Source organism: Aspergillus tanneri (genome assembly GCF_003426965.1).
Source record: "Aspergillus tanneri strain NIH1004 chromosome Unknown AapTan_9_pilon_pilon_pilon, whole genome shotgun sequence".
NCBI classification, from domain to species: domain Eukaryota; kingdom Fungi; phylum Ascomycota; class Eurotiomycetes; order Eurotiales; family Aspergillaceae; genus Aspergillus; species Aspergillus tanneri.
This window is the reverse complement of record NW_022984636.1, coordinates 822,246-845,459: the sequence shown is the minus strand read 5'-3', so window position 1 is coordinate 845,459 and position 23,214 is coordinate 822,246. Positions and strand designations below refer to the sequence as shown.

Genomic DNA, 23,214 nt, shown 5'->3' with positions numbered 1-23,214 from the left:
TAATTATTTATTATGCAAGGTTCACCAGAGAAGAATCGTCCGTAGAAACAAATAATCAAACTCAGATAACCCGAGCCTGGTAGGTCTTCTCGACCGTGATGTTCTGCCTCGTATTTAAGTCATAACGAAGTCTATCCAAAAGTACATACATTTTTGAATCCCCCGATTTTAGAGCTTGATAAAAATGTCTACAACCATCTCTCATGTCTTTTTCATCAAGAATAGGTGTTCCATCAACATACTCAAGCATATACGTCAAGATTGCCATCCAGTAGGCCTCATAGATACTGCCACGGTCTCGACATAGCAAAAGGATAAGGGCTTCACAGTATCTGAGAGCGGTTGGGATTCGAACGGGCGACAGTGGAGAGTTGAAGCGACCTCGGCCGTGGCCTAGACTTGCTGATGGAAGCTGAGTGTCCGACGCGTACATGATATCGGGGCTTTTCCCATGCGGAACAAGCCCGAATTCTGGTAATTCCCAGAGAACATCAGACTTCCGATACAACGATACCGTAAGCTCATCATCAATATGTAGGTGTCTAGTAGGCGGAGGGCACCGTGACGATGTCTGATGTGGGCAGTCTGAGTTTCGTGTGCAGGTAAGAAAACCAGCTCTCGAGAGGGCGGAGTAGGAGACTTCTGTGAGAGCGTCTGGAACGACGAAGGCGACGCCCTGTTCAAAATTTAGTGTTATTTCCATAATGGCTTTTGTAGCGAAAGTACTGACGTCAACAATAGTGGGAACCCCATAGATGGTTAATAGATAGTTGCCCCAGAGAAGAGCTGGGACACCAGCGGTGTTAAGAAGACGAGAGATTGATGTGACAAGCTCGTCATTCAGTTTTTGTCCACAGAAGTAAAATCCAGCCATTATAACAATATGTACCAAATATTAGGCAGTCCCAGACTGTTTGAAAGCCAAGGTATAGGAATAGCAGGTGGATGATAATTTTATTTGCAGAGTGAATTTCATCACGTGACCAGGATTCCACCAAGTCCAAGTTAATGAGGTGTTGCACAATATGGCACTCAGGCGTTGGCGGGCGGCCCTTTAAGGAGTACCGGCGATGATATTGCGTAGTGGCGAGAATTGAGCGCAGATGTTCACTCCGTATCCTCCAAAAGCTCGATTTGTCAGTAACATGCAGTATCTATGATTAGAACTAGTATGCAGCTAGACATGAGAAATACTGGCACAGAAGTCCTTGTAGAAAGGGTACGATGTGAAATCAGAAGCATGCAGTGGGACGTGGGAAGTCATCGATTTCTGTCGACCTGGCTGAAGGCGGTGAGACTCCGCATTCCGCAGGCAAATGCTTGAGCTTTTCCCTACTTCATAGGCTTTACCTAAAGGAGATGAGATTTTTTCGCGCGAAAAAATCTCATCTCCTTTAGGTAAAGTGGTCGTATTATTATTGACATGGTATTCGCGTAGGATTGCGCAGCGATCGTCTGTGTGGGCGGAAAATACGCCTTGGCGTCTCCTACCTGTTGAGCTAGTTATGCTTTGGTGCGATCTTCAGAAAATGGTTTAGTGCTTCTGTCCAAACTGCGCTAAGTCTGTACACACGTAAGTCGCTAGCTACACTGTTTCTTAGGATTCTAGCCGTCTACAATCCCGCAAATGAAGCAAGGTAATCCTTATTATGATCTCGAAAAAACCTAATAGAGTTTGCTTATCTACTATTAGTGGGTTTGATCTTCGACTTCTTTTGGAAGTGGATGTTGCAGCTTTTGACCGGGGATCGTTAGCCCCGAGCTGCGAGGGACCTATTCATGGCGATGGAATGTTTGGATATGCTGCTCTAAAATGATCATCCACCGTTGAGACAGGTACTGTGTTTTGCTAGCTAAATGTACTCAGGAACATCAATGCCGAGTATTATTGTCGATACGTCCTTCGAATCGTTTCCGCGACAATTTAGGCCACATATAGCTGGCATTTGTAGACTACCCTATAAAGTGGTACTGAGCGATTTCACTGCCCCTCCTCACGGTCGTGTGCATTTTTGGTTTGATTAAGTCCCAATGCTACCGAAGCTATGTATCCCCTTTTTGCATCTATGTTGATTCGATTGGATTGCCTTGGCCTGTCACGTAAGGCTACCAACTCGTATTTGCAAGGTTTGTCATGCATGGCTGATATAGGAACAGCACACTTATCAAGATTATAGATCCGCTAGCCTCTCTACTAAAGGACGGAGAGACTGAAGTGGGCGGACGCTCCGTGTTTCGCAGGCACTACATAAAAGCAAAGGTTCGGGGCACCCATTATTGTATAGTACGTCAAGAGAGTGTGTGCTATTTCACCAAGGGAGGGGAGGTAGTGCAAGATACTACGTTCGCGCCAATGGAGGTTGAACAGGGGAGGCTTCTCGGGTCGGAGCGTGGTCTACAGCTATTAAAGGATTATAAAATTTGCAACGGTCTTGGGAGTACACAATGATTTGTGCGATTCGGCTTTTTTTATACTCTGTTTACCTCTTCCGTGTTAAAAACCCAGTGGCTTAGCCTTAATTGCATCCATAGCTTCAGGACACAGGCCGGCATTCTCTAACCCCAACAAGTCTCTTTTGTCGCTTAATCTTTTTAACATAAGTACTTCTTTGTTTATACCAGATCAGACCTATATTACATCTTCCATACTGTATACACTAGGCACCGACCATTGACTTTATCCTTGGCTTCACATAGAGGGTGCTGGGAGGGCTTTAGGTGATTACATACATTTCTGAACTAAAATCTCCTTCAAACAAAATTTTATCTGCTACTTCTTCTATGCTGTACTGGGCCTCATATCAGTCAAGAGATATTGGTGGAAGCGGCATGCTAGTGCACTGAATCGAATTTAGTTCGGATGTAGACAGGAATAAGGCAATAAAATCTGTCAGAGTTCTATCTGAACTTAAAGGAAGGGGCTTGGTATTCGTATGGTATTGGTTAGCCGGTGCTAGAACTGGATCTGCAAAGAAGAATGGAAGTTAATACTAGGTAAAGTAGGCTATACTATAAAAGCGATGAGAAGCAGGTAGGAGTAATAGTTCTACTCTTCCCAAGTGGCAACCACTTTCTCTTTCCCTCTCATTCTATACAACCGCAACAGCTGTTTTATATACTCAAAGTTTTGCCGAGAATGGTAACTTCCATGTCCAGTGACATTTCCCTTGATACGGATTTATCTGGCTTTCGCGTCTCGAAATTAGAATCTCCTAGTTGCCAGTTTATATTCCAGGGAATCGCCTGTTTCTGGCGTGTTAATGTCCTTCTTATCGATGAAGATACATCCCCTGGTTCCATGCTGCTTCTTAAACGTTCTGCTAGTGACAGCCACCCTGGGTGCTTGGAAGGGGCTGGAGGGCAAGTTGAATACGGCGACAAGACCTTGCTTGAAGCTGCTGAACGCGAGGTCAATGAAGAGACAGGAATTACTGGCTTAACATTCTTTGGAACCGCTCAAACAAAGTCATGGGACACTCCTAAAGCTGATGGAATACACCACTGGGTCCAGTTCACTTATATGGCGACTGTTTATGGGCAACCTGACTGGAAGGAGAGAATACATCTGGCAGAGGATGAGCATCAGATTGGAGTGGGTAAAGAAGGACGATGTGCTGAAGATGGAACGGAGTCATTCTATGGGAGTCACTGGAGACTATTCTTGAGGCTTTGATGCTGTCATAATAGTTGAACTTGCGTGGTATTATTAATTAAATTTACCACGGTCTTCGTCCGCTAAGTGGCACGTGGATTACGCGGCTTTGTATTCCATGTTGTTGACACTTTGGACCAGCAATATCGATCCTGCTTCGTATTAAGATTGGTTATGTCAATAGTTTCTGTCCATTTGTGCTTATGTTTCCTACTCGTTACACTATCCGTGACTAAAAAGCAACGGCAGTGTTCACGTCAAGCTATACAAATAGTGCTAATTTGTACTATGCATGTGTTGTATATCATAATGAACACACCAGAGAATAACAGGGTGGTAAAAGAACAATTACTATAAAGTTGTCTAATCGGTCTCAGGACAATGGTTTGCTTATTCTAAGGCGAAGCTTCATACTGTGTATGATAGTCGTGTCGTTAATTAGTCATCGAGCCTTGGGCATGGAACACGGCAATGTCTCCGTGGGTACAGGGTGTCTGGCCTTCGAGTTCAACGCGGAGCATCTGATGGAGCATTTAGGTTACATGTGTATCCATGATGGAGAACCCCAGGAAGAAGATGTGAGAGAGGCGGAAAGGGTTTATAATGAGAGTCCAAAGCACCGTATGGAATCTTTCCAGTATTGCAAGGGGGGGATTGAGTGTGAGAGGTTCCTTAACTCAGGCAATCAGGTACATCATTGCCACCCCGCGTTGGAAGAGCCCCAGAACTTAATTTGTTAAACAGATTCGAAATATTGTTGCAAGATTATTGAATATGGGTTTTCAGGATATCAAGAAGCAGGGCCCCGCTATTATTGAGTTTTTCACCGGCACTGCGGGAGAGCATGAAGAGCAGTTTATGAGAGCACATCCATCACGTGAAGCAGTCTCTATCTTCCGCCCATTGAGAGAGCCTGCATACTGGGGTAACGGACTATTCAAACTTTACACCTCTTCCCATCACCAGACTGAGGTTCAGTTCCGAAATACAGATAACAGGGATGCGCATGAGATTGTTGTTGGAACCGATGAGGTTTTGGTTATTTTCGGTGGGCTTCATATCCAGCTGTCGCCGAACAGTGGGACACGAATAGTTTGGCAGGGCTTCTCAAAGCGTCCAATGCTAGATGACATCCGGTCTCCTCTGGCCCTGCCATTTATGAAGGTCTAGCGTATTGTTTGCTATCCTTGTTTTGAATGGTGGAATCACTCGGTTGCCGAACGGTTGCGAGGATTTCTAGGAAGAGTTGGTTAGCCAATTGAATTTAATGTATAGCTAGATATCGTTACCGGTCGTTCCTATATAAAATTTGCAATATCCCATAAACTCGGATGTTAAATTAATAGCAAGGCCTTTCAGCCTAGCGTATGCACCTTCCTTAAGGAGCTGGATAGTATTCACTATTTCCGATTCATAAAAATGGGGAAACTTTGATAGGACTGGAACCATCACCGCAGAGATTCCAGGTATTCCGACCTCCCGCTCAATCCTGCAAAGCTTTTGACCGCATTCAAACCAGCCACGGGCTTGCGATGTGTCAGGAAGCCGGTGCTCACGAATAAATGTTCTGCACAAGCCATGATTAGAAGGGTGTCCAGAATGGTACCATATATCAAGAGGCAGTCCTAACGAGTGTTCCAGCCAATGCTCATAAGCTACCGAAAGGGATCTCATAGCTAGTAGGCGCTGGAACAGCTCGCTTATGGTGGGTTTTCGTCCTCTGCTTGGCCTATTCCGAAGGAAGATAGTCCGCATGTCTTGTTGATCTTCATATAGGGTGACCTCGTTAATAAGGGATGTCTGATCCCTTTCAAAAAATGTTGTCAATTCCCCTATTTTGTTAGATGCACCACTTAGTATGTCACGAGCGGTGACAGCCCGAGTGTATTTGATCTCTCCAGCCATGGATATCCAATGGGATTGAGTCCTTGGTAAGAGAAGAGGTGAGAACGGAGCCCATGCAGGTGTGTCGCAGGAGTGGGGAAGAGGAATGAACTGGGAGATGGCGCTTTGAGGGAGTCGGGGGGATGAAAGCTATGTCCGGAGCGCTTGGTCCCTGTCCCCTTTTTAGCCTCAGCGCCTACCATCTATGTCATACTAAATTATCCACTAATGAAACCAGTCACAAGGGGCGTGGAGCTCTAGCCCGTGGCAAGGCGCGAACTCAGGAGTAGATCACCCTCGCAGATAATATTAGCTTTATCGTCTCAGTGCACCAATACTGGGCTAGCCAGGCTAATACCGTCTTGGAATAGTCTTCCTACAATATCACAGCCTGCAATAGGCCCAAGATTAAGCAGTACGACGCATTTGCCATTCTTGTGAGCCACAAGGATTACAGTACTGTCTGATTTCCGGGCCAACGCATATACCGCTAGTTTGCAATAGTGTATGTATAGCGTTTTTTTTTGGAATGTAGCATCAACAGGGTCCCAGATGGGGCCATAGTTTCCATTTTAGTTGCAATATCGTTGTTTCCCGGGATATCCGTTTACCAGCATAGCACTCCCCGATAATTGCCAAGAACGATATCAATATTTTGTTTTGCTGGCAAGATTCCGTTATTTTACCCTCTAGTGCATGCTTCCCACCAGGCTAAGACATAGCATCACATATATAGACGAAGATGAATGTTCGCATGTGCATATAAGATCAGAAATTCCTTCTTCCTATAAATACAGAGCAAGTTCCGTCCAAATCTTGTATTTGCTCGCGTATTCAAACACTTCAGCCCATAAAATTCCCAGTGGCAAAGATTTTCCAGCCATGAATACTGCACTTAGTACATCTTCTAGTATTGCATTCTTGTGTCGTGGTTGTTATGAATATCTATATCCCGCTATCTTTGAAGGTAGACGCTACAGCTGTATCCAACTGTCTGAGAGATTCCTCTGCGTTTTTTGCGAAGAAGAAAGTAATCGAGGATTAATAGTATGTAAACCATTTTTCTTCCAAAGAGTCCACTGCTGACCTCTATAATGATTTCCGAGGCGTTGAGAGAGCGGGTACTAATCGCCCGCAATATGCAGCAATGGTTTGATTCCCTTCGCCAAGGAATTGAGGAGGACATGAATCGCAGGGAGGTACCCCTATACAGTTTATGATGTCTTGCTAACTTTGGCACTTAGTGAATAAAGTTGTATATACGGTTTCTGGACGACTAGGTGGGAAATATTAATTCAGCTGCTGCTCCGGTGCTTCCTCTGGACAAAATATTTGGAATAAGTTTATCGTTCCATTAAAGGACCTTGGAGAGAAAAAGTCAATCCTAGGCCTTAAAGAAGCTCCGGATTTTTCTTTGCCTGTAATCCGCAGTTATTTAAGATGGACATCATGAAGTGCCTTATCCATCGTTGCTTTTGAGTATGCCCTACTTGTAAAGTCGAGACCTAAGGATTGTTCTTTTCTAAATGTAACCATAATAGTACATAATAGTACTTGTGGACACAAAATTGGCTAACGAACCCGATATTATAAAAAGGTGCGGTTTATTTCTCTTTTTTTTTTTTTTTTTTTTTTTTTTTTTTGAAATATGTATAGGCACGATTAGGACCGCCCATAACTGAAAACATAAATTATCAATGTGCGAATAACTCTCTCGTAGTCAACTCCATATTCCTCATAATTTTATGAGACTAATCAACCATCGCTATTACAGTATAGAAAAGTTTCTTTAATTAAATAAAATGACCCACAAATAAAAACGGAACAGGAGTAGACACTCCCTCCCGATATCCACACTTCCTAGTCTATATGATTGAGGAGAAGCGTAGCCCGGGTTTGACATCAGTGATCATATCATCCAATCAAGTCTAGCCCTATTGAAAAGAGAACCTACCATGTATTAAATCTTTGTCAGGTCTAGGAAGGCTTACTTTAGTCGAAGATGAGTGTCTAGAGTACTTTTGCAACATGGCTTCTACTAATATTCCTTTTTCTCCCCAACTTGAACCTTCTTTCTTTTCTTCTTTTTCTTCATCACACATGGTTACTTTGTGTCCATACAATATTTTTTCGTTTCAATCATTCATGACTGTGCGTTAAAATAATACGTCTTGGATTTTGTATTAAATCACGCAAGCAGAAGTATGGACCCAACACTGAGTTGTCCCGTGGCCTACATCGATAAGAATCAATGGCCTCAAATACAGCCATCTGACTCCTTCGGTCCAACTGCTACTGAGATGCTTCCCCTAAGAGATGGAGCCACACTTCAGCGCCATCTTTATGACACAATGGACAGAGACACATTCAGAGAAAGCACCATGAAAAATATCCAAAAGTTGAACTCGCTTACCTGCATCTCGCTTGCAAAGTTCCTAATCAACATCATCGAACCGGGAAAGAGAAGAAAGCATCCATACAAGGATGGGGACTTGGCAAGGCCAAATTGGTGGCCGACTGGTGTTCGTCATAAGGAACCAGATCACTTACTTAAAAAAGGTGGGACCTCCAGTGACGCCCTGGAAGTTTGATTTTTTTTTTTTAAAAAAAAAAAAAATAAATAAACGAGAGAGTGTGAAGAAAAACCAAGAGAAATAAGCTAATACATAAAAGATCGGACTGAGCTCTTGACCCATATTTTTGTAGACCCATATCTATGGCAATCGATAAGGGAACCACTCGGACAGGAGATATTTGGACGACGAATAGGTTTCGAAATAAAGGCTGTGGTTTTGAAAGATATATTCAACGTCGCCTTCCAGTATCATGGGAATCGGCATAGGTACAATATAAACCGTACGTGGGAGTGTATTAATATCCTTATCCACTTTCTAACCTGCTGACCAATGTGCAAAGATAAGACCGCCGACTCTCCATCTATTCCTATCTCACTGAGTGTGGGTAACAGCATTTCCGTGTCTGCCCCATTAGGGGAGAAGGAAGAAGCCCCAAATGATATAAATCTTATGGAACAAAAGCAGTGTTTGACCTACGATATAGGTATGTTGTAGTATTAATTTGTGCGTAGTGGCTGATAGTTTACCAATGTTTCAGGGCACGGTATCTTCGAGCAAGGATCGACTCCTCAGTGTTCAACTGACATATTCGGAGAGCAATTCCATCTACAATCCGTGCCTAAATTTCTGTGCTCTCCTTGCTGTGAAAACTTACGCCCTTTCATCTTAAATGATAAACACACAATTTATGGGAACTTTCCTTTGTTATCATGCTGCTGTTGTGAGAAAGAGAGCAGTTATGGATTAATTGTGAGTAAACAAGTCTAATTATTTAGGAACTAGGGCTAATATTTCCAAGATACCTGCTCCTCAGGCAGTCAAAGCAATACAGTCCCGTGACCAGGGTGAAGCATCAACATGGTTGTCTCAGAAAAACAAAATGTTAAGAATTGGGACCACTCTGGATATATTGCAAGAGAATCAGTCTGAACTATCCGATGGGGGCTGTCCACACTTTACCAGCATATATCACATGAATGTTTATCGTGAGCTGCTGTTTATTCTTCTTCCAGCAGAGGCTTGTTCCACGCTTGCCAGACACCTGATTAACTGTTTTCTAAATATTATAACTCTTGAAGCGTCGTTGTGGGAAAGGGTTAACTGCTCGAATGAGCCATTAAAATCTGGTAAGGGCTCGTTATTACAACGCTAATAAAGGACATTGTCTAAATTTTTGACAGACAATGTGGCAATTTTAAAATCCGTCTTTCACCAAGTCTCTTTTAAGGACTTAATCTCATCGATCCAAACAATTAGTCAATCATTCAGTGAGAAGGAACGCAAGCTAATATATACCATTGTTGATTCACGGAGAATAGTTCTTGAAGGCCCGAAAGAAGGTAAAAAGAAGAGCTATATGTTATCTCTGCCTTTAACTAATTATATGCATTATAGCAGAAACGACTAACCACCCGCCACGATCGAACTTGCAACCAGACCGAAGAAAGGCTCAAGCTACCAGAGACACCAGTGGCTACGGCATCGACCAATGCAGCAATTCCGTCTCTACAACGCAGAGCTCCATACCTACGCAGTCCCAACGTGTACGTACTCCGAAATCACGCAAAAACAGAGAAAAGCCAAAAGGTGGATGCGCTAGCTGCTATACCCAGAGATCTCCGGTATGGAGGATCGGCCCTAGTGGGGTACGAAACTACTGCAATGCATGTGGACTGAGATGGTCCAAAGAAAAAAAAAGACATGCTCCAAGAATGTTGTGAGTAAGTGTGCCCAATTGTTTCATGGAATGGGATGCTTCTGTTGTTTTATGCTGCCCCTTTAAAAGGTTTACTTTTGCTGTATGTTTCATGGCCACTCCTTGATAATTTGGTTATTTTAAGTTGTTTACCTTGTTTTCATAGTTAATTGGTACAGAGAATGTGATTAGTTTAACTACTTTCTGGGATTTATCATAACAGAAACATCTAGAAATTTAATCTTGCCTTCACCAAGGACCATACTGGTCTTTATTGCTGTATGACCAAAATATTGCTGTCTCTGTGTCATGAACTCACAGTGACCTGTATATGTTCGTCCATTAATAGCCTTGTATACCCTAGAATTGCTAGAACTAGCCAAGAACTAGCCAAGTCCATAAAATATTGGCATGTGATTTTCCTCATAGTAATCAAGAGTAGGTGTGGTAACAATAGCAAACTGAACCCTCAGAGTTATGACCACCGGGCAGAAATACAAGCCTCACAGCTAACATACTGTTCCTGCCAATGGCGAAAGCAAAACCATCTCGTGCCGCAGAGCTCCTCAGCAGAATCTAGCCCGTCCACGCAGTCCTTGACAAAGCCAAGGCGCTCTTTGTACCATGGTAGTTTTTCCTTTCTATGGGACAGGATATATTTATGTTGACCTATGACAGGCTACAAGGATTATCTTAGGCTTTCTTTCATATTCAGGTACACCGTCGAGTCTTGTTTACTCACCTGTTTTATGGCTATAGTTAGAACGACTGTGAGAGCTAGGATGAGGTAGTGTGTTTTCATGGAAAGCATAGCTTTTATGATTATCAGTTTGATTTTAGGATACACTCAAGGTGAAAACTTCAGAGTCTGCAGGCGTGATTTTCAAAGATCGTTTTGAATGAATGGCGCGGAAAATGCTACATTTGCTGGGACAGTAGTGTGTTTTGTTTTTCGGGGGGCAAGGCAGGTATCTGGAGATGCGCTACTCGGTAAACTAGAATAGGAAGAGGGAATGATTTAAATACCTTGCCTTGCGACACCAAAATGATTCGCAAGTTTGTTTCCTAACCAACTTTTGCCGGTCATATCATTATTGAAAGAAACTTAATGTTTGCCTTATTTACCCGTCCAATATGGAGATTAATTCACATATTGCGCTTAATGAAACAGTCAAAAAGAATAATTGACAGCAGCAAAGAGGGGCTTCTACCTGGCAATGAAAGTCCAACATCTGAATAACGATTCCAACCGTGGCGATATAAGGCTACTTAATTAATTATTTTGATAATATAGTATATATATACATCTCCTACATCACAATCTTTAAATGACAAGTTAATCGAAAGAGGTATGCAAGTATTCTTAAAGCTTCTTATAACTAATTACGCATAAACAAGGACGATAGTATCAAGTGTTGTACACTAAAAGCTAAATACTTGGGGCAGGATGGCAGAAGATAGAGTAAACAATGAAGCCAATGTGCTTTAGTTTGTCACTGTAACCACTACCACTTTTGTAGTGGTGCTAGGTTGAAAGGGAACAAGACTAATATTCCACCTTTCATTATTACTGATTTTGCTAATAAACTGGTTCTTTTTCCTTCCTGGATTTAGAGCAAAGTGAGTGGAAGTGTCGCATAAATACCAGTTATCCCGCTGACCTCCAATGAACCATACTGGTTCAGCTGAATTTACCCGGTATAATATGTACTTAAGTCCATTGTCTCCAAATGTTGTTTCTGCGGCACATGGATGCTCCAGAGTGGCGTTATAGATAAAAAAGGACCCATTTAGTGAGTAGAACAAAATGGTTTGACCAACCGCAGCATCTAGAGATCTAGGTTCAAACTTGGTAAAATCGCCAGGATATACTCTAACCATCTTAGTCAGGCTCTGTTGTGGTGTTGGACTGATTCTGGATAGCAACTCTGTACTTGTCACATGCATTGAAGACAAAGAGATATGCTTTCCAGGAGTTGAGGTGGGAGTGCAACTTGGCGATTGTGCAATTATACTTTCAGGGTGAGCAGCTGGTAGTGTACTTTTCTGTGTGCTTATAGATTTTGAATGCCATTTAATGCCGCCTGAAGTAGCTTTTGGAGAGTAAAATTCTGTTCCCGTTATACTTTTTTGGTGAGAAGAATGTGCCTGGCTTATAGATAACCTTAGATGCTGAGTAGATTGTGATATCGGTGTCTTTAACAGGCCCGGGAAACTTGGGTGATGATGAGCACATGTGCAATGTGGAGGCGAGATTGTAGATTCCAGTAAAGTAGAGGCTATACGAGTAGTCGACGAGCTAACCCGTGCAGGTGGGACCAACTCAATATCAATACAGGAAGTGTATAGCTAGTAATGTCAGCTTTATTTTATACTTGCTTCTAGACTGGATACACACCAGGAAACCTTCTCCTACTAGTTGAGTTGTATTCCACATCCAGTATATTGTATAGACATCTCCGGCTATTGCCTCGGGTGGAATTTGGAATGTAGCAGGGCAGTACTTCTGATAGACGGAAGAGTATGCATGGGCTCCTAATACTACAGCCTTGTTAGTTTATAGATTATACCTTGCGAGTTCTCATACCTTGACCATTGACTCCGTCGCGGAATTTTAGTACTTCAGATAGACTTCGATCATCAGGGGTTTTCTGTATTGACGTGCCGTGCCAATAAACAGATCCAACCGCACCCTGCCGTTTATATGAGCCGCCAAGTGAATAGCCTGCGCATACCACAGCACCTGGCGTCGCCCTTAGTCGATGCCAGGGGTCTTTTTGGAAGGGTACCCTTTGATGCTTGTTGCAAAACAACGCGGAGGGATTTGTGTCCAAAATAGAATATCTGCCATAATAGTTGGAGCCTGTTATGGTAATGAGAAATAACACTATGGCTAAAAATAATAAAAGAGGGGGGAGTAAAGAAGAGGATGCCATGAGAAGAAACAGAAGAGAGAAAGAAGGCGAAGGAACAAGGAACTTTCTACTTACTGCTGAAGTTCCTGGGATACCCTAAGCCGCCTTCAAGCCTATTAGTCTCGACATTTATTACCTGCAGGTCCCTAAGCTATCGTGACGGTCAACAACCAGTCAGGTGGTTATCTAAGGGCAACTCTACCTGCAAGTGCGCCCAGACAGAAGCCACATAAATACTAAGGACAAGAGGTATAATCTGAAATACTGTTGGAAACATTTTGATATGTTTATAGATTATGGTATAGGAAGAGATTTAATTCTCTCTACCGGGTGAGGAGCAACCTTTGTATGAGTCTTTAAAATACTGCTTATTCATCACAGGACTGCAACACCTTTTGGTATCGCAGCTTTAAATAGTCCTAATTTACCTGACACAGGTGTTAAGAATCCTTCTTATAATTCATCCTGGACCTTTGAGCTATGTATAGATTCAAAAATCCTTTACCCCATCCAAAAATATCCCTGGTTTGGCAAAAGCTATGCCCTAGATCTTTTCTTGATGCATTCAAAAAGCCACTGCAACCGGGAGAGGTCGAGATTTCAATTGTAATTATAAATGGCGCAAGTCATGATACAAGAAATATACCAATGTTGGTTACCCATTGGGACCTGAGAACAGATGATGCAATAGTAAGTATAATGTTCTGACCTGGGTTGACTTCTTTATTAACTTATCTATACCAGTGATGTAACCTAATCTGTGTGTTTTTCATAATTAAGAAAGTAGGCGGAGGATATGTATTGTGACTATTTTAATATTCTATACGTTATATACTATAGTATAAATATCACGAAAACCCTCTAAATCATGTCTCCATCGTAGACCTCATTGGTCTTCATCCCCATAAGACTAAAATACTGCTGCTCTGCGTTGCGGAGTCTCGCAGTAACCTGTACAAGTGCATCCTCCATTAAATGAAAAATTCGAAAAGTCTCCTCCTGAAACTGCAACAAAGCATTCTTTGATTCTTTGTGCCACTGAACTTCAGCTCGCAGGTAACTAACTTCGTAGACAAGCTCCTCAAGCTGCTGGCGAAGGTCTTTAGATGTTCGTTTCGACTGTTGCAAGCGAGAAGGGAGTCTTTCAATACTAGACGTGGTGCATCCATGGCGTAAGACTTCATGGTCTGCAGGAGTGATTTCTTCAGAGATAGTTTCGAGTGAACGGCGTGGAAAATGCTGCATTGCTGGGAGAGGAATATCTTGTAGGGGTTTTCTGAGAGAAGCTCTGCTCAGTAAACCAGGACTGTAAGGACTTTAAATTCCGCTCTTGCCCCTGCGATCCCAAAATAGTTCGCAAGGTTACTGGTAACCGAATTTGGTGGGCTCCAATTGAACCAAACTTAATATTTGTCTTTATTCAATCCAGATATTGATTTACTGTACCTAATAAACTACTTAAAAAATATGACTGACAGCAGTAGAAGAGGGGGAAGAATAATAAAAAAGCAAACAACCCAGAAACCAATATCTCTGCCCACAACTTTCGTCTTCTCAAGATCGGGTACAACATGTGATGGCGTGGAGATTCCAAAAAAATCCTCCATGGGAACAAACTGGTTCTCTGCTTTATACTGTTGAGAACTTAGATCCTTAACTTGATTTCTGTCCTCCATCAGGTATCGAGCCATTGTCTTCTGATGCTCAATGATATGCTGCAGCATGGATTGTAGTAGTAGTGTTTTTTCCTCTAGATTCTGGAGTTGGTCTTTGTAGTCCTCAGTCTCTGCCTGCCCATAAACGTTATATCTAAATATACTGGCCATTTCAAATTCATTCGATAAATGCTCCGTGATCTACTATTAGTAAGTATCAATAGCCATCAGTTTCAGCCCATGTAAATTTACCGAATCTTTAGTCATTCTGCGCTTAATAATAGTGTATACCCTAATGATAATTTTCTCTCAAAGCATGTAAACTATTACACATAAAGGGTAGTTAAAGCGGCTATGATTATATATACAGTGTGAATTTATTTCACATGGGCCTAGAAAGGCCTGGCACTTGCGAAACTAAAAGGTTTCGCAGAATTAATCTGCTGGTTTAGATTACGAGGATCCAGAAAGTACAAAAGGACGAAAGGAGTAACTCTAATTTCCATCTTCAATAAAACTAACATTAAGGGAGTTATGACAACACCAGTATGCCCAGGGGCACTCGCTCGTGTCAAGATTCCTTGTCTGCCTCTACCAGAGTGGATACTGTGCTTGAATCACTAGGGTCGGCTGACACATTTCCATCTGACGAATGCTCCCACTCAAATCCAGGGCTCTCTGTGAAACCTCCGTCTTGCGAGATCTCTTGTAAAGCCATCTGCAGGTGGTGCACCATATCATCACGTTCACGTAGTGCAGAGTGAAGTGCACTAATTATTCCGCGTTGCGATTCGTTCTCGCGAAGAACATGTTCAATATTTGGCATTGTAAGAGTTTTGTCTCCGGTTTGGGCCAGTAAAAACAGCAAGGTCCCATTAATTGTACGCTGGTTTGCAAGACGCATCTGCAAGTCCTCAACTTTCTGTCTCTCCAGTGTCAAGTTCCGGCATACAGACCGCTCAGCTTCGATGAGTTCGGCCAGTTTAGACTCTTGCTGCGCCCTTGCCTTTTCAACGGAAACACAGTACTCCCGTATACGCTGATAAGCATTGTGGTCGTGGCTGATCCTCAACTCCAATTGCTCTTGATATTGCTGGGATTTTTGCTCCCTATCCAGGATGTTTTTTATAAGGCAGCTGATAGGACCCACTGCGCAAGCATTCTTGTATCATAAATCAGCGCCGAACACTAATTAAGGACATTATACATACCTCTGTTTCAGGCACGGGAATCTCTGCAGGAGTCTGTCTATTGTGGAGGGCCATAATAAAGATTGGATATATGCAAGAAATTAGGCTTGATCCAGAGTAATAGCTGATCTTGTGCAAATGAGGGATAAGTAAGGTGGATGGAGAGTCTATTATATACGGTTGGTCTTTGCCGTAACTAAATAGTAGCGCTCCCTGATAGAGAGGAGGTTGAATGTAGTTGTTAAAGCGCCCAATTAAAAACTGGAATAATAATAAAAACTCGGCCTGAAAAATAACCACCGTCCCGAATATGACACCCATAGAACACGAAACTCCTGGGGATGGGCGGCACTTTACCCTCCGGATGCTAATAGGGTTGAGGGTCAGGCCCAGTCAGGTGGACCCCGAACCCCTCATGATACTACACAGCTCATAAATTTGGCAAGTCTGCACACTTATTACTTGGGAAGGGATCCAAGAAATCAATGAGGATGCGTGCCACGCCAGGATACCTGGCCAGGCAGAAACAAAGGCGATCGAAATCATGAGGCGGCTAGGCCTGAGGTAGTAGAACAAGCACAAGGTTACTAATCAGTCAGGTATTTAGTTTTGGTATTAATATTAGTTGGTATGCATTATTATATTCTGAGAGGAATATAGATGAGACGTATATTTTCACACAGGTATTCCATATAATAGAGTATATTTTATATACTAGCTACATATGCCGTCTTCGTCTTTATTAGAATAATTAAGTCAGGCTTGTGCATTTTCTGCCCTAGGAATAGATAATGCATACGCAGACTATATTCATATGGGAAACTAATCCATACGCAGAAACATATGCGTGTGCATACTTATGCGTATGGGAAACCAATCCGTACGCAGAAATACATGCGGGTGTAGACTGTATGCGTATAAAATACCAATCCGTGCGCAGAAATAAATGCATTCGTAGACTTTATGCATATAGAATATCAATCCATGTGGAAAAACATGCGTACGCAGATTTTATGCATATGGAATATTAATCCATGTGGAAAACCATGCGTATGTATACTTTATGCGTATGGAATACTAATCCATGCGGAAAAATACATGCGTATGCAGACTGTATGCCTATGGAATACCAGTCCATGCGCAGAAATAAATACATTTGTAGACTTTATGCATATGGAGTACCAATCCATATGCAGAAATAAATGCGTATGCAGACAATATGCACAGAAATATTTCCTTTATCATCAGGTCAATCATTGAATCAGGTCTTTTATTAGCCCAAAATAATTGCTTTGAGTGGTTGTATCATCTTGGTGAGATTACAAAGGGCTAGAGCCCGTTTAACCTCTCGGGCCAATGTCCCTATTATCCCTGTTGTCCCTATTGTCCCCATTGTCCCCGTTGTCCATATTATCCCCATTGTCCCCGTTGTCCATATTATCCCCATTGTCCCCGTTGTCCATATTGTCCCTATTGTCCCCGTTGTCCCTATTGTCCCCGTTGTCCCTATTGTCCCCGTTGTCCCTATTGTCCCCACTGTCCCTATTGTCCCCGTTGTCCCTATTGTCCCCGTTGTCCCTATTGTCCCCACTGTCCCTATTGTCCCCGTTGTCCCTACTGTCCCTGCTGTCCCTGCTGTCCCTACTGTCCCTTTTGGCCCTGTTGTCCTCTTTGGCCCATTGGCCCTCGATCCATGTCACGTGACTCGCCACCTTGTTTGTTTACCGCTCATTTTCTTCTTCCTTTCTTCCCTTCTTCAACGATTCCTTCTTGTACATAACCTATCTTGTAGGTTCCATGGGTTCAGCCCTTGATAGAGATCAGATATACGTAGCTGGTGTGAGGATCGGGTGTGTTGATTTGTACGGTACATGTTAGCCAAGCTCAGGAGCTTAACTATTTCACTGGACCAAAAACCACTACATCTGATCCCAATAGTAGCGCACTGTAATTAAATTTATCCGTGCAATTTGCTTACTTCATCAAAATTATACATTTTAATGAACTAGTATCAAGTGAGGAAAAATGATTACCAAATTAATTGCGATATTAAGTACAAAACTAGGTGTGATTGCCAGGCATCTTGCTCCCTGTTATAATCTCTCTTAAATTCTGTACCAAGTGCATATCCTTCTGCATAATAGTCACGCGCTTGGCATGAATCGCCGCCAAATTGGCCACTAGATGCTCGTAATTAGTATATTAATTAGTATATTATAAAAGTATATATACTAGTAAATTTAGTGGCAAGCATTGCCTCGGATGCTTCTTGAAGTGCCTTAATTGCTAATTGCTGCTATTAATATTCTTTACCTTTACTAGGACAGCCTGCGACTTCTTTACATATCTCTTGAACGAGTCTTGCAAAAGTAGCTTTTGAATTAGCAGTTTATGGCCCTTTTGGTATTTCTTGATCTCCTGCAAAGCTTTTCCTTTAATATAGTTAATTTAGCTATTAGTAATATAGTAATTAGTGTAGTAATCTACTTACTTTCTTGCCTTCTTCTTACTAAACAAGCAGTCTTTATCTTGACCCGACGGCCTTGAAGATTTGGAAGGCGTTTACCGGCACCTTTTCGAGCTCTGCTTTCTAGATCCATCTTGGGTGCCTTGCCACCTGAAGCAGTACGAGCATTGACTTTGGTTCAAGCCATAATATGAAGTATGCACGGAAGGACAAGAAAATAAAATAAAATAAATAAATAGTAAAACAGTGTAGTATTACAAAATAATTATAAAAAATAAAAAGGGTAGAAGGCCTGGAAGAAAAAAAAGTGAAAAAAGACAAAGACTTTCTAAAAGGGTAATATAAACAAAGTAATAAAAATATACAGCTAGTTATATATTTAAAATTTTTTAATTTACCTTTTACTTTATCCCCTTTCTTTCTTTATTTCTTAATATTCAAGGATATCCATCCACATTTATCCAGGCTCCAGTATCTAGCTTAAATTTATTAAGTCTATACTACAGTTAACATCCCACGGACACCACGCCGAACGGCGGCTCCCACCAGGATACTACAAGTTAAGTAAGATTTCTTGGTGACAATTTCTATATCTAGTGATATACTAATTATTATACTAATATAAAATAGAATGGGGGATTCCAGGTCCTACACCTGAGACCAAGCAGGGAAAAAAAGAAAAGCAGAAAATAATCTATCTATAATCCTAACTAAAAAAGCACGGGCAAGAACAGCAGGGCTAAGTAATATTACGAAATTAGCGGGCAAAGAATCAGACCGGGCAGCAGTTAATATTTAAAAAGATTAAGGAGTCTACAGTATAAAAATCTGTACAGAACCCAGGAGGAGCTGCTTGATATGGACGAGACAACGAAATGGCTGAAAGGTATTTGTATTTATACTAATATTGTATATTATGCTAATTATTATACTATAGAACTTAAAAAAACCATCAGCCGATGCAGTACGACAGGTTTAGGTTATTCTAGACTGACTATCTACAATATTTGCAGAATCACCCGGCCTGGGAGAATATAATAAACGATATAATTCTTATAGCGAGGTACAGCAGGATATATTGAAAATTATGTAACACAGTTTCAGATAAACAAACCAGGAAAATGCGCAAAGATTATTAAAGGAAAGATTAGCACGGCATTTTATAACAAAATAATTTGGTTTATTGTCTCGCTACTAAAAGATACTATCCAGAAAGTTATTTAAAAAGCAGACGGCTAAATAGAATTGATATTAATAATATTAATAGTTTATGCAATAAACTAATAATGTAGCAGCTATATACCCTCCTAATATTTTTTTTACTTCGGAAGACTGGGCGTGCTTCAGAACTCTTTAATACACAAAATAATTTAATCCTACTGGTTGGATTATATTGCCTGGTCCGGACTTCTAGTAGGATAAATACGATTTTGCTCAGCATAATAAAATAGATAAAAAGGAGTGGATTTGGGAAAAACAGCTTATATTTAAAATAGTTTATACAAAATGCATGCCTAGGGACTTTAATAAGGTTATCTTTTATCAGACTAAACTAGTTGTTTTTAAATAGTAGTATAAATTAATTACTATATTAATTACTATATTAACTTTATATTATTTATTAAATTAAAGTAAATGCGTTGCTATCTGCTATTTTATTTAGTCCCTTATTATATATAAGCATATCCATATCCATCCTATCAGGATTTATATTAGTCTGTACTAAACCAGTCCAGTTCCAGGCACCAGTAGGTTTTTTTAATAAGCCTAACTTTGGTGTTTTTTGTGACAGTATATAACTGTGAAGTTAATGCCGGAGTTGTTTATATACCTTAACATAAATTCGTGTACCATTATTGTAGCTATCCTGAGCATTAATTCTGTTAAATCCTAGCTCGTCAAGTTTCATTTTACACCAGGTTAGTGTTTTAAAAGGTAAATACTTATTAACATCTATATTTTTTATATATATTAGCAATTATATTCTTTATATATTTAAATTTTGTACTTACTATAATCTGCAGTACACTCTTTAATCTCTTCTAGTAGATCAGGATTAGGAGATAAACTATAATCTTTAATTTCTTTATCTGGCCAGTGATAAAGCTTAACTGGCTAACCAGATACAGAATTTGGGTGTCTTGGTTGGCAGTAAATAAAATATACATTCTATATACATATAAACACATGCACTTGTTTTCGAATAATTAGCATATAAATTGTTATAATAGCAATCTGATTAGAAAAAGACGTAGAGTTATAAAGACCATTATTAGATAAATCCAGAAAATAATCCTATTTATATTAGTATAATTATTAGTATAATAGCTATTATATACTTACCCGCCATCGAAAAAGTTCACTTTTAGAAAGCTGGCCCCACCAAGATTTAATCCGTATATTTGCAGTACTAGTTCCATAGCGAAAGCAGCTATTAAACAAGGCGTCAGGTCGATGTTTTTAAATAAACTAATAATAAGCTATGCCACTAATAGTGTCTTAACTCCCTAATCTGCTTGTATAATCTAGGTAAAACTTTCTGCGTGTTAAGAGTATAAATATACTACTAAAAAATATTAATAGCAGTACAATTTAATACTCCAATATAAATCTAGATAATATACCGAGAATATGTATTAATAGCTGCGTAAATCTTAATTCCCTAATATTATAGTTTGCAGTATCTATTTATAAACTAAATATAATTAGGTCCAGGCACTATATATTCTCCACGGTGCCGTTAAAGATTATTTAAACAGCGTGTAACCCCTGCTGGATCAAGCTGTTATATAAATGCAAAAAGACGGTCTTTAATAAAAGTAAGTATAATATAATAATTAATATAGTAATTAGTTTAACATACCTGGAAACAAGATGCATTTGTGTACGGAAGTATGTATAAAGATAACCATGGCTATATCCCTTAATTATACTTTTATCTAATTCCTCTTGGACTATTTTATCAAGTATTTAATCAGCCTCTTGTTAATTTTAATAATCCACCTTTTTATAAATACCTATTTTTCGACAAATTCGAACAAGCTGCCATAATGTAATTTGATAGCCTTCCTTTTAAAGAACCTCCAATATATTTTTCTGACAAGCAACAGTTATAAAATAATATTGTAATTCGAGCCCGAAGATGTGCTATATCAGCCTCTGGTATTTTAGAACAGATTATAATTTCCCAATCTAACAAACGCCGGCGGATTGTCTTTGTTTCAACTGAGATATTATATGTATTTAAAAGATAATCAGAAATCTTTGCTACTGAAACTCTGTCTTTAACCTTTCCAATAATAATATCCTTGTAAGGATCAAGATTAATTAAGGGACGTCCAGCTATATATAAAGCAGGCACTTAAAACTAATAATTTTAATATACTATTCTTTTAAGTATATAATATATCTTAGTGTAAGGGGCTAGAGCCCCTCAGCCTACTCGGGCCCTCAGCCCTCGTGTTTCCTTTCTCCTCGCCTGCCACATGATTAGTATATTGATTAGTACACTCTATCATGTGACTTCCCCCCTTACTTCGCAATCGTCTCATCGCTGTTTCCTCTTCTCTTTCCTCTTCGACGATTCCTTTTGTATCCACCCTAGTTATTAGGTTATAGAGGTTTAGCCCTTGACATTAGGAATCGTCCTTGTCTGCCTGTCTGCCCGCTCGCCTGCCCGCTTGTCCGCCCGCTCGCCTGCCTGCCTGCTCGCCCGCCCGCTTGCCTGCCTGTCCGCCAGTCTATGGGAATATCTTTACGATGTCCGACCCGAATCCACCTCCTCCTGCTTGTGCAGCAGCTCCAGCAAGAGCTCCAAAACCAGCGCCTTGATATTCAAAACCAGCGTAATGAAATACAGCAACTACGTGCGGACCTTGATGCTTCCCGAACAGATGTCCACCAGCTTCGTACGCAGCTTCTTTCCGTCCAGACACCCAGATCCCGCCTGCCAGATCCGCCTCGCTTTAACGGTAAACCATACACGCTTCGCACATGGCTCCCGTCAATTAAAAGCAAAACTTCGATCAGACCAGCTCGTAGGAGCTGATGCTTTTGACTATGTATGGGATCGACTAGAACAGTCTCAGCAAGCTTCTGTCCTGCACCTCCGCCAATCTGCCGAAGAAAACCAGCTATGGGATCCTGAAGTTATTTTCTCTTTTTTTCAGCGTCTATGCCATAACCCACGGGAACAGCAGGAGGCTATTCAGCGCTTTACTTCTATACAACAGAGGGATGACGAATCGCTTATCGCCTACCTTGCTCGTTTTGAACGACTTTCATATGAAGCCAATGTAAACTCATGGCCAGATATATCACGTGTTACCACGCTACACCGGGGCTACGGCCTAATCTCCGTCGAATACTAGAAGACTCGAATAATTCTCTCTTTGATCTTCCCTATAATGAATATATTGAACTTGTCCAGAGTACCGATCGGCGTACCCGTCCTAGTCCAAAATCAGCCCCGAAACCAGCTTTGACCCCGAATACAGACCCAATGGATACTGATCCGGTCCGAGTCAACTCAGTTAAAATAAACCCCAATCCTGTTCATGTTGGCTCTGTGAGAGTAGCCCGAGCTGCTTCGCCTGTTTTATCTGATTCTTCTCATGAATCCACCACCTCTGACCGCCGCCGTTTCCGACTTGCGAATAATTTATGCCTTTACTGCGGTTCTAATGATCATTGGATCGCAGACTGCGATGCCCGCTCTACTTTGTCTGATACTTCCGAGAAACCTCCGAAAAAGCTTACAGCCCGCGCCAGCAACCCGCCTCGCTATTAGGCCTCCTTCGGAGGCCTTATATAGGAAGGGGGGAGTAGTGTAAGGGGCTAGAGCCCCAGCCTACTCGGGCCCTCAGCCCTCGTGTTTCCTTTCTCCTCGCCTGCCACATGATTAGTATATTGATTAGTACACTCTATCATGTGACTTCCCCCCCTTACTTCGCAATCGTCTCATCGCTGTTTCCTCTTCTCTTTCCTCTTCGACGATTCCTTTTGTATCCACCCTAGTTATTAGGTTATAGAGGTTTAGCCCTTGACACTTAGTTTTGTGTGCAAGACTAAACCTAATTAAAAGTATATTACCGAATCCTAATAATACTTAGTTATTATTAAACTAGTCCAAGTTGTTAGAGCTTATAGAGATAATCGATTCTTGGATAATTTATGGATG

General features: G+C 41.1%; 5 protein-coding genes across 5 annotated transcripts; 2 read left to right on the top strand and 3 right to left on the bottom strand.

Annotated features, from left to right (window-relative positions):
• Nucleotides 1-61: 61 nt before the first annotated feature.
• Nucleotides 62-874, bottom strand: ATNIH1004_011773 (uncharacterized protein; the record flags this gene model as incomplete). The annotated part of the gene is made up of 1 exon (XM_033576335.1): nt 62-874. The coding sequence occupies one exon, from the start codon at nt 872-874 to the stop codon at nt 62-64; it is 813 nt and encodes a 270-aa protein (XP_033420999.1).
• A 2,262-nt stretch (nt 875-3,136) lies between these two features.
• Nucleotides 3,137-4,822, top strand: ATNIH1004_011772 (NUDIX hydrolase; the record flags this gene model as incomplete). Its single annotated transcript, XM_033576334.1, has 3 exons — nt 3,137-3,596; nt 4,079-4,341; nt 4,397-4,822. The coding sequence occupies 3 exons, from the start codon at nt 3,137-3,139 to the stop codon at nt 4,820-4,822; spliced, it is 1,149 nt and encodes a 382-aa protein (XP_033420998.1).
• Nucleotides 4,823-13,584: 8,762 nt separating this feature from the next.
• ATNIH1004_011771 (uncharacterized protein) lies at nt 13,585-13,968 on the bottom strand (the record flags this gene model as incomplete). The annotated part of the gene is made up of 1 exon (XM_033576333.1): nt 13,585-13,968. One exon carries the CDS (start codon nt 13,966-13,968, stop codon nt 13,585-13,587), a length of 384 nt encoding a protein of 127 aa, XP_033420997.1.
• A 981-nt stretch (nt 13,969-14,949) lies between these two features.
• On the bottom strand, nt 14,950-15,643 carry ATNIH1004_011770 (uncharacterized protein; the record flags this gene model as incomplete). The annotated part of the gene is made up of 2 exons (XM_033576332.1): nt 14,950-15,540; nt 15,590-15,643. The coding sequence occupies 2 exons, from the start codon at nt 15,641-15,643 to the stop codon at nt 14,950-14,952; spliced, it is 645 nt and encodes a 214-aa protein (XP_033420996.1).
• Nucleotides 15,644-21,883: 6,240 nt separating this feature from the next.
• On the top strand, nt 21,884-22,824 carry ATNIH1004_011769 (uncharacterized protein; the record flags this gene model as incomplete). Its single annotated transcript, XM_033576331.1, has 2 exons — nt 21,884-22,330; nt 22,465-22,824. The coding sequence occupies 2 exons, from the start codon at nt 21,884-21,886 to the stop codon at nt 22,822-22,824; spliced, it is 807 nt and encodes a 268-aa protein (XP_033420995.1).
• Between the last annotated feature and the right edge of the window lie 390 nt (nt 22,825-23,214).